The 17,096-nt window shown below is 33.7% G+C and overlaps 1 protein-coding gene across 1 annotated transcript; it reads left to right on the top strand.

Annotated features, from left to right (window-relative positions):
* Positions 1-7,721: 7,721 nt before the first annotated feature.
* LOC138699919 (uncharacterized) lies at positions 7,722-15,997 on the top strand. The gene is made up of 2 exons (XM_069826115.1): positions 7,722-7,853; positions 14,042-15,997. Exons 1-2 carry the CDS (start codon positions 7,843-7,845, stop codon positions 14,331-14,333), a joined length of 303 nt encoding a protein of 100 aa, XP_069682216.1. The 5' UTR covers positions 7,722-7,842; the 3' UTR covers positions 14,334-15,997.
* The last annotated feature ends 1,099 nt before the right edge of the window (positions 15,998-17,096 follow it).

Raw genomic sequence — 17,096 nt, forward strand, 5'->3', positions numbered from 1 at the left:
AAATGACAGTCATTTCGTCGCTGCGTCTCCAAAATCTGCTAGAAACTTTCAGAGACAATAAAACAATTAAGGTTCTAATAACATTTACAACTTACAAAATGTATTCTTAAACAACATTATTTTCTAGTGATGACATATGAAAAAGTTTTAATGCGTGCCTTTGACTTACCAACTGGGAAATGGAACGCAGGCAGATGGGGGTAGTAGTACGTACATACAAATGCAATTGGAATATGTATTAATAGGTGTATAATCAACATTCAGCAATAATGTGCAAAAATTAGAGAAACCTAACACTAAATTTTCCTTCATGTGGATTAGCAAACGTCACAAATGAAATTTTGAGGAGTTTCAGAAGCACTGTTATCTGAGTGAACCCATCCTGAACACAGGACACATCGATACCAGAGTTCATTGTCTTTACCGAATTCACCACAAAACAGGCACTTACTGTTAGATTCATTTTTTTTTCTGATTGAATGTCGAAATGCAGGAGAGATATTGGGAAGCACAACCGTGTGCGAATACCCCAAGAATCGCCATTAGGATAGTTTAGCTGTGAATGGTCATGAAAGCAAAGTACGAGTAACAGAAGATCTTTATACTCGAATTACAGGTAATTAGTTGTACTTTTAGGATACATTACAAAAAATCCAGATCACTCAGAAACATATTATTTATCTCAAACACAATGAAGCTACAAAATTATAAGAAAACTGCAAACAAATCGACTGGCATACTGGAGCCTTTGAATCAACAGTACTGCGCTAACACTCGACTCGATTGACGTTACTGATGTTGCCGCTAAACTAACTCACATCGGCCCACATGGCCATAGAGTGCTGCCATATCCTAAAGCTTAGGTGCGAACCATCACCCACTGCGTACGAAAACCTCACTCCCCCTACTTTATTCTTGTACGTCTCGCAATTATACCCCAAGGACCCGGAAGGAAGATGTCCAAATTTGTTAATGCCCATAAAAATTCATTGCCCTAGGTGGAGTTTAAATTCCTCGAATTCTGGATCGAATGGCAAGTACCGTATAGTAACCACTAGCACAACTGACGAAGGAAAACAAATCTAAAAATATTATGTATTAAAAAGCAAAGTGTAACAATTCTGTTAAAATGCTTCGGTAGATAAAAAGAATGTTTGAATCCATCTTTCGTAGAATTACGTTTCCGTTTACAATTATTGTCTTCTATTCGGTTTATGTGACTGTTCTATTACATACCCCGCTGTTTTCGTTAGATTGTAATATTTTTCATTTCATACAAGTTTATTATTATATTTTAATTTTCTTTCAGTATAACCGAGAAAAAAAATTTCCTGCGACATAGATCTGTATACTAAACATATTATACTCATATAAAAGATTATCACCGCAGAAAATTTATGATGGAAGTTTTTTCCTTACCAATTATTTTGTATATTCAATTTGTCACATTTCAATTCAGGCCAATAGCAGGTCTAAAAGTGGGAAATTACACTCTGACGAACTCGCATATAAGTCACATCTTCAAAGAAGATACAATTTGCAAATTATACAATGAGAAGGGAAAATGGACTCTGTCTTTATCTTAAAAGGCGTTGATATAGTCTTTGGAAATTTAACCTTCTATAATTAAATTTAGAAGAAAAGCTCCTGAAAAATCCTTGAAAAAAAGCTGACTCAGGAAAATAATTATTTTTCATAGTAGAATGCAAGTGGAGGGAAACAATAGATGTTAAAGTAGAAGTTTCTGCTTGTATTTGCAATACATAAACATTGAAGCATCGGCGCCAGTTCAAAGATTGTCTGTGGTTGCTTGCTCTATAGAACATTCTGTGGAATTGGTGTTCTGGGAAGACTGTATGATGCAATATGTCCCAGTTGTATTATTAACAAACATGATTATTAGTTAGAAGTTAAAATGGTGACAGAAAAAGAGGAATGTCTCTTGAAAACTTGCCCAAACAAAGCCTCTCTCCTTCACAGATTCCACCGGGATTAGAATGTGGACATTCAGCGTGAAGATTCGACAGCTCAAAAGTTCGCCTAATGATGCAAAAATTGGCAGCTTTAAGATATTATGTTGAATATCGCCTCTGACATTATGTACAGTATTAAACTAATCTAATCTCCTCGTAATCTAATCGAAGAGGAGATGACGTGTGTTTGGCATCAGATTTAAGTCTATGCTCTTAATGCTAACATACAACCGAGTCTGAATTTGTTACGTTTATACTTTTCATTATTAATAGTAAGTAGTAATACACACACAGAGAGACCATAAAATAAAAACAATGAGTATTCTAGCTCTAAAAGATTATTATTAAGTTATTCCCAGAGTAACATCGTCGTTCTACCAGATATTAAACGGTATTAAATAAATATCTGAAATTGGGAGAGGAGTACGTCAAGAATGTCCTTTATCACCTATCCTGTTCAACATCTACTTGGAGGATTTACTAAAGAACTATTTTCAGAACATGGGAGAAGTAATAGTAGGAGGAAGAAGAATAAAGTGCATAAGATTTGCTGACGAAATGGCTTTGTTAGCAGAAGAGGAAATGATACTCAAGGATATGCTACTGGAGCTAAATGACAGCTGTGAGCAGTATGGGATGAAGATAAATTCAAATAAGACGAATACCATGGTCATTGTAAGAAAAATACAGAAGATAAACTTGCGAATTCTAAATGAGGCAGTAGGGCAAGTGGACAGCTTCAAATACTTGGGATGTACTATAAGCAGTAACATGAGCTGCTGCCAGGAAGTCAAAAGGAGGATAGCAATGGCAAAGGAACCTTTTAATAGAAAAAAGAACATTTTTTGCGGACCTCTGGAAAAAAGAACTAAGGAAGAGACTAGTGAAGTGTTTTGTGTGGAGTGTGGAGTGTGGCATTGTATGGGGCAGAAACATGGACATTACGACGAAGTGAAGAGAAGCGAATAGAAGCATTTGAAATGTGGATATGGAGAAGAATGGAGAGTGGAAGTGAACAGAGAGAGTAAGAAATGAAGCTGTGTTGGAAAGAGTGCGTGAAGAAAGAATGATACTGAAACTGATCAAGAAGAGGAAAAGGAATTGGTTGAGTCACTGGCTGAGAAGAAACTGCCTACTGAAGGATACACTGGAAGAAATGGTGAACGGAAGAAGAGTTCGGGGTAGAAGAAGATATCATATCATAGATGACACTAAGATATATGGATCATATGAGAAAATGAAAAGGAAGGCAGAAAATAGGAAAGATTGTAGAAAGCTGGGTTTGCAGTGAAAGACCTGCCCTTGGGTAGAACACTAAATGAATGAATGAAAGTAAATATGGAGCACATTTTATTCTTAATTAATATATTTAATAGTAAACACAATTAACAATCTCGTTCTTCTCAGAGAACTGTTCCTGAGTCCAAAGTAGGTGTTTTAGAATCTGTATACAAAGTGAGGAGTATCATGTGAATGTGGTATTTCATGTTTCTGGAACTCTGTCTCTTAGATGAAGGCTATCACAGTACCAAAAAGTTTTCTCTTGAGACTGTCGTCAAGCAGTTTTGCAAGATTTATTTTGAATCCTCGCGCAGTTACAGTATACTTGGTTGGTGTTCAAGTTGTTGCTTTCCTTCCAATGCATTCACGATCTCAGGGCGGACAAGATTGTAAGTAAATGTAACAAATCGGTCAGATCTGCTATACTTTCTTACAATTGCCTACATAGCATCCTGATAATTGCATGTATCTTGGGCTCTCCTGAAAAGTCGAAGGTAGAATTTATTATCATCTTCCTTGCTCTCAAGTTCTGTTCTGAGATCTTCCACAGTACGTTTCCACTCGTAGATCTTTCTGATTATGACGTGAATAGTATAATCTAGATTCTTTAATCATTCTTTATCTCTTTATCTCTTTCTTCCTGTCTTCATTAATTCATCAGTTTACTTATTTAGTTACTCACTCACTCACTCACTCACTCACTCAATTATTTATTTATTTATTTATTTACTTATTTACTTATTTATTTATTTATTTATTTATTTATTTATTTATTTATTTATTTATTTATTTATTTATTCACGAAAAAGTAATAACTTAATTTATGAGCTAATGTAATTCAATTCAGTCCATATGCAATATGTAAAGAATTATAACTAAATTGAAATAGCTAGTTGGTTAAATAATGAGAATTATTTTAATAGAAGTTTACTAGAACTATGTTATATGGAGCGAAATATAAATCTAAAATATATTGAAATAATGAGAATAACATTAATGTATTGAGATTTTGCCATTAAAGGTTTTGTATTCTATTTAGAGAAAATAATGGTAATAATAAGAATAGACAGATATTAGTTTCATTATATGCAACAAATATTAATCAGTAACTAATCTGTTAAGCAAGAATTTATGTAATTTTGACCTAAATGAAGTTACTGTCCAACAACCCCTTACATCACTCGGAAGCCAGTTCTAATTTCTAGCAACTGAAACTGTATAGGATGAAGAATATAAAGATTTCTTGTGGTAAGGTATAATGAGTAAATTGTTATGATGAGACCAGATACTTAGCTGATGATATGCGGATAAATTTTGAAAACAAAACCCAAGTCGATTGGGATAGCGGTGCGCAGAATTTGAAATAAGAGAATACAGGACTTGTCGATCGCTTACCCTTTACCACGAATAAGCACATGTAAACACACGAAACGGAGCGGAAAGACGAGTCAGAGCTCTCCTTTGTGAACGAAACTAGTATGATCCATGTCCATGTAACTTGTACTCAAAGTAACGAAACGCAGGACTCTAGCCATAAGATTTTTGTGCCTGTAGGAAGTAGAAAATAATACTATTAGCCTAAAATAGGAGAGTAATTCTCTTACGAGTCTCAAGATAAATTTAAGCTTTTAAGGAAGTTTCAGATATCTCTATGTCAGTGATGGGCAAAATGAACGCAACCCACAAGACAGGATTTAAATGGCAACTACATGCTGTGGGAGGGGTTGCACTCTACAGCGCAGTGACGGATTTACAGCCAGTTGCGCAACTGCACTCCTACCTACAATATGTAAGTAGAATAGTCCATTCACGTGATATTTAATTAATAATTTTTCAAAGCAATTCCTTGGAAATTGGGATTTATATCTGTGCATGCTATTTTCAGTTGCGCAAGGAGATCAGCATCGCTTAAGCGGGATCTGTGGCTGGACTTTATAAATTTCATTTTAGAAAACAGCTGTTTGCACTGGTAGGTTGATGAATGCATACCGTCATTTCCTGGAACACAACTATGGTCCACGATACAACCATTCAAAGATCATTGTAGAAGTAACTTAGACCGTTCGTTGACAGCTGCAGTGACTTGAATTCAAACTACAGTACAGCAAGAATATAGATCAACGAGATACTACGTTATGGAGTACAAAATTTGAATAGTTGTATCGTGGAAAATAATTATGTTCCAGGACCATAGTTATGGGAAGTGACGGTACTCATTATTTATGACGCAAACTGTCTAAGCAGTGGATATGTAGTACTGGACATCTTTTAACAAATTTTAGCCCCCAGTAGACCTTCACATTCTGCTTTCAAGAAGCCATCATTCTGCAAATCCAGTACCTCTAACTGCAATTCTGGGATAACATTTTCAATTTAAACATGAAAAGGAGTGGCAAAAATATTGAAATCTTTCTCCATCCTTTGAAAATCACTGAATCTGTATTCTTTCAACTCGTATAACAGGTGATCTATTTTAAGAATGTACATATTTAAGTTCGCGTCCTGAATATTTCTAACCGATCCTAAACATGAGAAATGAAAAAACCGCCTTTCTTGTAAGTGTGATATCCTCTCGATTCATATGATTCTGCGAAAGACATTGTATCACTAATGAAGCTCCGAAGTACAGCAATCCAGTATAATCCGCCACGTACACGCGCAGTATTTTCATGGAGCGGGGGAAGAGGAAGGTAGGGGGTACGTTTGATGCTTCGCTGAGGTCTGACATCACTGCGGAAATGCCCCAAGAATGCTCGCCATTGCTCTATGTGAAGACAGACAATATAATGGGCAGGTACTGTTGACAAAATACTAAAAAAGTATGAAAAGAGGTTACATGAACGGAAATGGGAAGATAGAGATGACTGAGAACAGAAGATAAGAATGTAGATTATAGGCACAGGAAGATGCTACTAATGCATTATAATTCAATACAATAATAATACAAACGTTTGATCTGACAGTCCATATCCGCCAGGAGCAAGTCCTCGAGATTGTCCTGGCGTGCGTCTAGAGTACCGGTAGGCCTTCTAGGGATGAGGTATGGTGGCGGTACCCATTGTCATTTGAACTCAGCTGTTTTGCTTGGAATCTTCTTAGAAAATCTATTCTTATTCTCATCATTCTGCGGACTTGAATAAGTGCACTGTATAATTTATCCAAGTATATCCTCCTGAGTCCTGAGAGTATAGTATACTATACCATACTTCATATGTCATGGCTATGATATAAGATGTATATGGAGAGAAGTATATTCAATTCAATTCAAGATGTATATGGAGAGAAGTATATTCAATTCAATTCAATTTATTAAGCCATTAAACATATAGTGATAGGCTTCGTCACAAATACAGAAGGAAAAAAGCATACATTTGAAAATGCACATAGGGTATGTTGGACACTTTGTACTTTAACGTGTTACCTCGCCACTTGTGGGCACCATATTCTGCTAGAAGTCAATGACGGAAGTAGCCACGAGTGGGCACCATATTCTGCTAGAAGTCAATGACGGAAGTAGCCACGAGTGGGGCTACTTCCGTCATTGACTTCTAGCAGAATGTGGTGCCCACAAGTGGCGAGGTAACACGTTAAAGTACAAAGTGGCCAACATGCCCGACTGTCCAACAGACCCTAGTTTACCCTAATTGAAAACAGTAAAGCTTAATTAGAATGAAAACACAAAACATTTTGAAACTCTAAAATTAATGAAAACACTTCACTCTTAATGTATTATTTTAACTAAATGTAAACAATTTTATTTATTAAAAAACAATTTCGTATGAATTTATGTTAAGAAAATCATCTACAGAGTAGAAATGATTAATTAAAAGCCAATTATAAAATCTAGTTTTGAAACTATTAGTTGGAAAATTAAATCGTACCGAATTATCGACTGAAAGAACGAAAAGTAGATACATATTAAATAATTTTGAGAAACGCAAGTCATTAATTTCTTTAATAAATATATAACTCTTGATAACTTTGTGCATATATATTCCCATGTTAAACTGGAGTCTATATAAAGTCCTACAAATTTGGTATAGTTTTGTATGTTGTTCTTTTTTCTTAGATGATTTACGCTAAAAGTTATGTTGATAGTCTTTACTTGATTAAGCAAAAAACCATTAGATTCAAATATAAAGCCATCTGTGATAGAATATCCTTGGTTGGAGCATGTAATTCATTCAGCGCAGAACTAGTACATAAGAATGTAGTGTCATCAGCATACATAATTGTTATAGCTTTAATGTTTTATAGTATAATATAATATACCTGCATTTGTGCCATAACTATAACGTGCAGAATTTTTCAGCATTTTTCCTCGTATCTGTGACTTTTTTAAGTGCACAATTATATTGAACTTAAAAAAACAACAAATATCTCAGCACTCAGGGGGCTATACAAACGTACTTAAAGTTCGGCGTCATCATTCATATTGTATAGGATTACAGTATGTCGCCTTCTGTTAATTGAAGGCGGCCTCTAAGAGCTCCCACCTAAGTTATGACGTCACTTTATCTACTGATACCAAGATGTTATCGGTTCGATAGCAACAATCAGCAGACGACTGTCAAGGGAAAGCATCGACATGGCTCTCAGGTGAGTTTCTGCTTTCTCTAAATACACTGGGTCACTGTGTGGGATGTAGCAAGGATTTCTCGATTTTCGATACCGATGCAAAATGTGAAAGTTCCATGTTCGGCTTTATTTTCTCATCCTGTCAGTAAAATTTTAAAGCTTTCCAACAATTCATCTCGAAACTAATTTTCATATTAAATTAAATTAATTCATACCAGTAATATAATTTCTGCAGTGCCTGGGAAAAGTGACATAAGTCAGTTTTCACAAACCTTTTTTGATAATTTATTGATAACTTGAGGAACATTTGCTCGCTTGGAAAAAGAGACATAAGTATTTCCCCCATTACAATAATTCATACAGAAAAAAATCAAATCGACATAAACCAGTGTAAGTTGTCAATAAATTATCAAAAAAGGTTTGTGGAAACTGACTTATGTCACTTTTCCCAGGCACTGCAGATTTTTAGCAAGAAATAAATTTATTCATATGAGTGTCATGGCTAGTGACCGTATTTTGTCCCGCGAGACTACAAAAGTAAGTATTACTGGAGTTTTTAAGCAGACGACGAGCGTGTATCTCTCAAGCGAAGTACTTGACTGATTGCTTATGCGATTCCTGTTTGGTCAAGTTGGACATAACAAAATATGGACCAGTTAACAATTACACTAATATTTACAATTTAAATTATTTACATTTTGTACACTGGAATTCGCTATGTTTACTAGTTACACTATCATAAAAAAAATTTAAGCCTACATTGCTCTTGACAACATTGTTTACACTATTATGAATAGTGTTGTGCATTGTAATAAAAGATACTTTATTTCATAATACAGTAAATAGTGTACAATAGTGTAAATATGTTTGATCAATATAAATCTAGCATATTCTAGTGTACATAATGTAAAGAGACTCTCAGACATTGACTACTTTCAAAACGCCGATTGTCCAAAAGACTGCTTTTCGTTTCTAAATATGATTTGTCTTCAAATATTAGACTACATTTTTAGAATATGAATTTTATTTTCATATAACAATTTTCTTTCATTATGTTACTCATTCCTTTAGTCCAAATTATTTTATTAAACTTTAAATTGTAGGCCTATTTGTTCAACTCCTAGAATTACATTATAACAAAAAATATAAATTTTGCTCCTACTATTATTATATTATATTATATTATATTATATTATATTATATTATATTATATTATATTATATTATATTATATTATATTATATTATATTATATTATATTATAATATATTATATTATATTATATTATATTATATTATATTATATTATATTATATTATATTATATTATATTATATTATATTATATTATATTATATTATATTATATTATATTATATTATATTATATTATATTATATTATATTATTGCATTGTTTTCTGTATTGTTGCTATTTATATTTGCTCTGTATTTTTATACTGGTTAAGTGCAAGAGAAAGCCTTATGGCCTTAACTCTGTCAGTAAAAATAAATCAATTGAATAAATAATTTAAATTGTAGGAAAAGTCATCGTCATAGGCGGAGTTATGGGAGGGCGTGGGGGAGCTCTGCCCCCCAAACTTGTCTGAAGTTTTTTCCTACTAATGTTAGAAAATATTGAATTCAAAAGATCTTTTTTTTATTTTGTTTATGTTTAAGTTTCTGTTCTTAAATTGATTAATCAATGTCTTCAGATCATGTACAATATCTGGACTATAATATTTATTTTAAATTTCTGGTTCTGTAAGAATTTCTATACCTCATTTGAGGAATGGAAGCACTGTAATGTTTCTTTTGTAACAGCCTGTATAAGTCTGCAGGTGTTCACGCCGCCACTTGGAGAAATATGAATAACATACTGCACAATAATGCAGAAAAAAGAAAAGTGATCCCGGTATAATGTGTAAACTTAAAGACGAGATTAAGTAAAATAATTATAGTTTGCATTTCATAATTATATCTTCAGGAGGGAAAACTTTATATAAAACAGTTTCTGTTAGCACTGTTACATAGTTTTATTGATATATGTATGTGTTTCTGTACGAGGGGAAAAAAAGAGCGAGATTGTTTTAAGTTATGCCCTATTATAATTTGTAATAAACCTAAAATTGCAGCCTTATACAAGTCGGTCCGAAACATCGCGGGTGTGAATGTAACACTGTAAGAAACATGCCCCCGAAAATACCTTTATTAAATAATCATATTCCGATATACTGTGCCACGATCAAGCTGTAACGGGGGAAAGGAAGTAAATGATGTTCCCCATAACCTCGTTAAATGGGGATTCTATGGTTTTGCTTCGCCCCCCCCCCCCAAGGAAATGGTTCTCTCTCCGCCTATGTTCATCGTAGAACCAGTCTATCACAAGAATGCATTGTGAAGAGTCTGCGAGGTACAGTTTTTAACCATGAATAGAACATCAACTGCAAAGCAAATGTGTGTTCTCCGATAGAAAGTATTATACATACTTGTGACGTCACGGCAATATAGTCTATGAACAACTAACATTATCTCCGTACGCCCTGGGACAGAATATAGTCCCTAGTCATGACTACAGGAATTGTATAACATTTTAGGCGCGAATACGTCATGCGTTTGTAATTAAATATTCTGTGAACTGTAAAAATAATATGGAAGAAGCCAAACGTGCCGTCCCCCCCTCCCACGAACTTGTCATTATTCTCCTCGACTTCACGAGCGGGCTCTAGATGCCACTACTGCACTTAGTTCGTCAGAGAAGACCCAGAGTGCATCAAAGGCGATGTATAAAATTTTATCCACATTACACTTTTAACGAATAATGATGATTGAGAATTGTTCGGATGTCAGAGGGGAACTGGAGAAAACCCTTGTGTTCCCTGAACCACGGGCTTTCCCAACACAAGTTATAAATTCAAAGTAAAGCGGAATTTGAATCCAGTCCCCCCTGGGTTTATTAGCTCAGCGTTCTAGGAATGAGCCATTTTGGCGGTTACCTTTTTATCTTATTTTGTTTCTATATTCCACTGCAGACTTTTAGGAATTAAACGACAAAATACTAAACGCTTTCCGTCGCTGAACATGTGACACTGTCAAGTATGACTGATATCTGCTAGTCTGGATGCTGGATAAATTTGGGGTTGCAACAACCACTCTTCTCAGTCTGGGTAGAGGAAGTATGATTTTGATGGTTCATCGCTCAGAGTTGCGTAGTACGAACAAACATATTAATTTAATAGGTCAGCAATTTTTCGTTATTGTGCAGCTAGTAGTTTCACTGCTTTGTGATATTTTCGTTACTGGTAACATAGTAATAGAAACTTCCTTTCACTCGTAACAGCGAATTGGGTGATTTTACAGAGCCACTATTCCAAATTCTTTTCAGGATCGCTCTAGACCTACTAAATCTCAAACAGTAAAATATATCTATACTAATAATAAATCTGTAGCCGAAATTTTTCTGGTAATTTTCGATTTTCCAAAAATAATTGGTCCTAACATATATAATTAACCACCCTGAAACCGAAAATCGCATTTTTGACATTTTTGTTTGTATCTCTGTCTGTATGTTTGTTATCTTTTCACGCGATAATGGCTGAACCGATTTATATGAAAATTGGAATATAAATTAAGTTCGTTGTAACTTAGACTTTAGGCTATATGGCATTCAAAATACTTTATTTGAAAGGGGGGTTATAAGGAGGCCTGAATTAAATAAATCGAAATATCTCGCTTATTATTAATTTTTGTGAAAAATGTTACATAACAAAAGTTTCTTTAAACATTATTTCCGATAAGTTTTATTCTTTACAAAAGTTTGATAGGACTGATATTTAATGAGATAAATGAGTTTTAAAATTAAAATAACGCCATCTAAGACGGTGCAATGAATTAAGAACAAATGACTTCGTCTATAAGAGGCCTTGGACAACAACAATCGAAACAGGGGCCTTGGACATCAACAATCGAAAGCTATTAAACATAGCCTACAGGCAATGTTTCTGTGTTTGTATGAAGTAATATCAGAAGCTAAATTAACCGATTTGTATAATTAATTATTATTTCATCATTGGAAAGTGTACTTTCTCTAGATGGACATAATGCTATAATGTTATTACAGTAACGTCTGAGTAAATCGAGGACAGGTAAGATTAAAATAGCTTCTTATGCACAGAAAATTTGATAGGCTATTTTGTACATTCGTTTTCTGTATTTCTTAAAATAATATTTATGTACACTCATTTTAATCTCAGAGAATTAACGAACAACGAGAGTGTATTGATTTAGTATGCAGTAATAGTACGTTAGCTTAGCAATCCATTATTTTATAATTCAAATTTTAACTATGCTCAATTGAATCGTGTTAAAATACATAAAATATATATGCAATAAATGCAATGCAAAAAAAATTGGGTAATGAGCGAAGCAGATTATCTTGCGCTGTTGTAAAAGTTGTTCCCTGGATCAAACGTCCTATTTTAATTATGTAATTACTTTATATTTATTTCTAACAGGTGCAGCGGAGCGCACGGGTACGGCTAGTTGTGAAATAAAATGCACAACTGTACAGCATCATAGTACTTAGTTCGCCGGTCCATGAAATATTTGACTTTACCACTTACAGTATTTCCATATTATGATAAGTAGTATGAATGATCGAAAGTTCGCACTGCGTAGGGTTACATCCGCCCGGCAAAAGGAGGACATGCCCTTTCTTTTAATCATTTTATCCTATCCGGCAGGCATTTAAAAAAAATTGAAATGTCCGGCATTTCGCATTTCAACTAGAATTAATATTAATATTGAATAATGTGCGATATTATGCATAGAATATCTAAACAAATGATGAAAACCTATGAAAGAATTTAACTGCTTTCAATGGTTGAAGCTGGAGCACATAAAAACATAAAATATGATGACCTATTGACATGCACTGAATTCTTACACTCTAAAAATGTCACTATTCATGATTCTAAGCTATTTTATCAATTTTATTCTGCAATGTACAAAAATATGCCAATCAAGTTAATTTCGACAATGATTTAACTTTAGTTAAAAATGGTGCAAATTCTTCAATTTCAATAGTTCTGCGAGCACTGAAACTTTCTCAGAACTCTTAAAAATATGTCAATTCTATTTATTTATCCCAAGTCACAATGGAAGTGCTGAGAGAGTATTTTCCGTGATATCTACTAAATAAATAAAGAACGAAATCGCGTGCTAACGGAGAGAGTCATGGTGAAATATAATTTCATGGGTATGTCCTGTGAACAGTTACATAGTTATTTATTTCTTACACGATATAAGTTGGTCCCTTCTGGCTCTTGTACACAAAGTGGGCTCCACCGATAAGTAGGGTACAGATGTAATACTGATCCAGCAACTAGTGAGAGAACTAAGGTGAGCCATTGTTTTTATCTTTAATTTTCTTCATACCAATTTTTAAAAAGTCCTCCTTTCTTCAGCAATGTCCTCTTATTTTAGATGCCATGTCCTATAGAATTTCTTCTCATGGCAACCCTAGCACTGCGGCACTATACAGGATGGAAATGAAAAGGGAGATAGGGTACACTTAAATGAATAGAAAACCTATATTACGTTTTGTGATTATTTTAGTATTTAGTATTTATTTAACCTGGTAGAGATAAGGCCGTCAGGCCTTCTCTGCCCCTTTACCAGGAGATTCCAACTATAGTATGAAGAATAAAATTACAATTAGTATTAAATTTACAATTACAATTACAAATAAAATTACAATTATATGCACGGTTAATTAGAAAATTAAAATGAAAGTTCCAGCAGTCTGGCAAATCGCCACTAACACACTGCTCTTTCTTCTCGTAATACAAAAGTAAGAGGTCAACGAACTCAGGTCCGTTTCCCTACTTTTCAGCTCCCTCTTTGTCTACAACGTTTAATCTGTTCGCATCGTTCGGTGGTTTTTAAATTAAATTTACACGAAAACAATTCACGCTATTGAAATACGCTAAAGAAATATATGATTCTTTATTAGATTTTCTCTCGATAGGGATAAAAATTACGATCCTACTCGGAATAGTTACCGAATAAGAGGGTGTTAAACATTAGGGAAAAAACATTTTTCTAACAAAACTATGTACTTTCCACCAATATGCTATTACTCTTTTTTGTTACATACAATATGAGCTATTTGCTCTGAAAATCTACAGGGTTATTTCACTTCCACTCTGTATTTTCAGCGCCATGGCTGTGGTACTAGTTGCAGCGTCCGGTCTCACCCTCTTACTGCTGCTGACAGCCTGTTACCGGTGGTGCGCTGTGGTCCGGGGCTCTCAGGCCAGCCAACGTAGTGGAATCGCAGTTGTAGACATCACTGCAGAGGAGATGCTGTACGAAAGCGTCCAGCCCATGCCGCAGGTGCCGCCCCCGGTGTTCCCTGACGAGCCGCCCCCGTCCTATGCGTCCATCGCGAGAGAAGAGCGGCGGCAGCAAAGACGGTTGAGAATGGCGACCCAGCGAATGAGAGTGTGAAGTTATTTGTTGTAGTGCAAATTAAGGAAGTGTTAGTGTCCTCAAACGCCTGAGCATAATATATCAGAAAAGATCTGATCACCCGCTTCGAAAGCTGTGGATAGAAATATTGTAGTTTGTTGTAAATAAGATATTTCCAACATTTCAGAACTACGTACTGATTCCATTCTCAAGAACATATATTTTTTTTTCTTAGTTATTTCAACTGTATGCTGAAACAGAACCTTTTACTGGTTCCAGTTGAAGATCTTGTACTTGGTACTTCTTAGGAGTTTCAAAAGTGTATTGAAGTAGGACGTTTTCAAAGATATTTGAACCACTTACTGGGATATATCGTGCGCGATACTTTCTCATGCTTCAAATTTTTGTTGAAATAAAGAGTTTCCAACGTACCGGAACTGATATGATTGTTTAATTGCTCAAGCTGTGGATGTACCTATAGCAAAAATGAATTATCTTCAACTGAGTTTTGTAACTGCCATTTGGTTCCAGAAATAAAGAAACCAACAGTTTTAAATGTTGAATATACAAAGTAAAATATAGAAATATGAATATTAATAATACGTCAATTTTATGATCAAAACAGACAGTAATATATGGCCAAATATATACCACATACACGAGAATTGAATATAAACTATGTGGAAATACCACTGATAAGATAGAGACAACCTCTGAAAGTGAAACACACTGAAAAGTGTGCCTTAGATATTATTATTATTATTATTATTATTATTATTATTATTATTATTATTATTATTATTATTATTATTATTTTTATTATTATCATCATTATTATTATTATTATTATTATTATTATTATTATTATTATTATTATTATTATTATTATTATTATTATTATTATTATATCAATCCGTTGCGCATTCACGAATGCAGCAAAATGAATTACATGTCCTTAGCTAAACTAAATACTGGTTCCAACTTGAGGGACGTTATGCTTGTATAGTTCTTACGTAGATGTTTCAAATATATTAAAATAATTTCCAACATTTGGAAAATACTGTTTCCATCTGAAGTATCATCCTTATATAGTTCATGGATGTTTCAAATATGTCAGGCCAACATGTTCTAGTGTTCAAACAGTTCTGTAAGTGAGTGACAGAACTTGCAATTAGTTACTGGCTGAATTTTAAGGGCCATTACGCCAGATGCAATTCTTGTTTGTTTCAAATGTGTTGGATTTCAATGTTGAGAAGGAAAACATGTGACATTAGATTAGAAATCGTAAACAAAATGTTATTAATGACTTGGTAATAAGTAATAACATTTCTGAAAACATGCATGACAATGGAATATGTATATAAAAGCATAAATTATTTTAAGAATTACAAATATATTTGTCATAGAATTGTTACATTTATTAAAATAAGAATGATATTATATTAGTGTAAATCTAAAAATCTCTGTAAATAATAAAGGCATAAGAAATTTTGTTATGCAAAATACAAAACCATGACACTAGGTGAACAAATTTAGATTTTTGTAACTATGATTCTAAACAACACAGTTGAAAAACTATGTCTGTAGACTGTGACAGAATATATCTGATGTGATTTAAATGGTATGTAGCATATCTGTACATAAACATTCATTTTATGCTAATAATATCTATTCTTTTAAGATTTATAATAAAGGCTGTTCTAAAAAATATTATTAGAGCTATTATTATCTTAAGAAATATAAATAATTTATTCAAATGTGATATGTTCCATTGTTAATATCCAAAGTTTTTAATCCTCATTATATAGAATATAAAGAACATTTTATGAGATTTTAGAAACGATTTTGATGTTTCTACAAAAATCATACAGTATTTTCAGTAGGCTATTCTTGATATAGAAATATTTGCTCCTTTCTGTCCATCTCTTCACAGTCTTTTATCCTAAACTACTGGAAGGAATTTAGTAGGCTATTCTTAATATAGAAATATTTGCTCCTTTCTGTCCATCTCTTCACAGTCTTTTATCCTAAACTACTGGAAGGAATTTTTTTATAATTCATTTTAATATGGCCAGCTAAGCCCAATACTAACCTCTTTCTTTCTTGAAGGGTTTATGGTCACTTCTCGTAAAATCCCATCTTATAGGCAGATGAATTTCCAAAGATCTATCTGAATGATAGCATTGTTTACATATCTCAAACCAACAATAAATTTATAAATTAACAGAAACATCTTATATTTTGGAATTATAATACATTTTTTCTCTATGTAATTCAGTAGAGAAGAGAATCAGTCCCATTCCGAGGCTTATTTGAAGGAGTCGTAACAAGCTGCTTTTTACGGTGATGGAATTGAACGGGTTATATCAGCTGCTTTTCTATGCGGATGACGTGGATATGTTAGGAGGAAAACCACAAACGATTAGGGAAAAGACGGGAATTTTACTGGAAGCAAGTAAAGAGATAGGTTTGGAAGTAAATCCCGAAAAGACAAAGTATATGATTATGTCTCGTGACGAGAATATTGTACGAAATGGAAATATAAAAATTGGAAATTTATCTTTTGAAGAGGTGGAGAAGTTCAAATATCTTGGAGCAACAGTAACAAATATAAATGATATGCTACTCGGGAGGAAATTAAACACAGAATAAATATGGGAAATGCCTGTTATTATTCGATTGAGAAACTTTTATCATCCAGTCTGATGTCGAAAAATCTGAAAGTTAGAATTTATAAAACAGTTATATTACCGGTTGTTCTGTATGGTTGTGAAACTTGGACTCTCACTTTGAGAGAGGAAC

The sequence above is a fragment of the Periplaneta americana genome, chromosome 5, assembly GCF_040183065.1.
Source record: "Periplaneta americana isolate PAMFEO1 chromosome 5, P.americana_PAMFEO1_priV1, whole genome shotgun sequence".
In the NCBI taxonomy this organism is placed as follows: Eukaryota; Metazoa; Arthropoda; class Insecta; order Blattodea; family Blattidae; genus Periplaneta; species Periplaneta americana.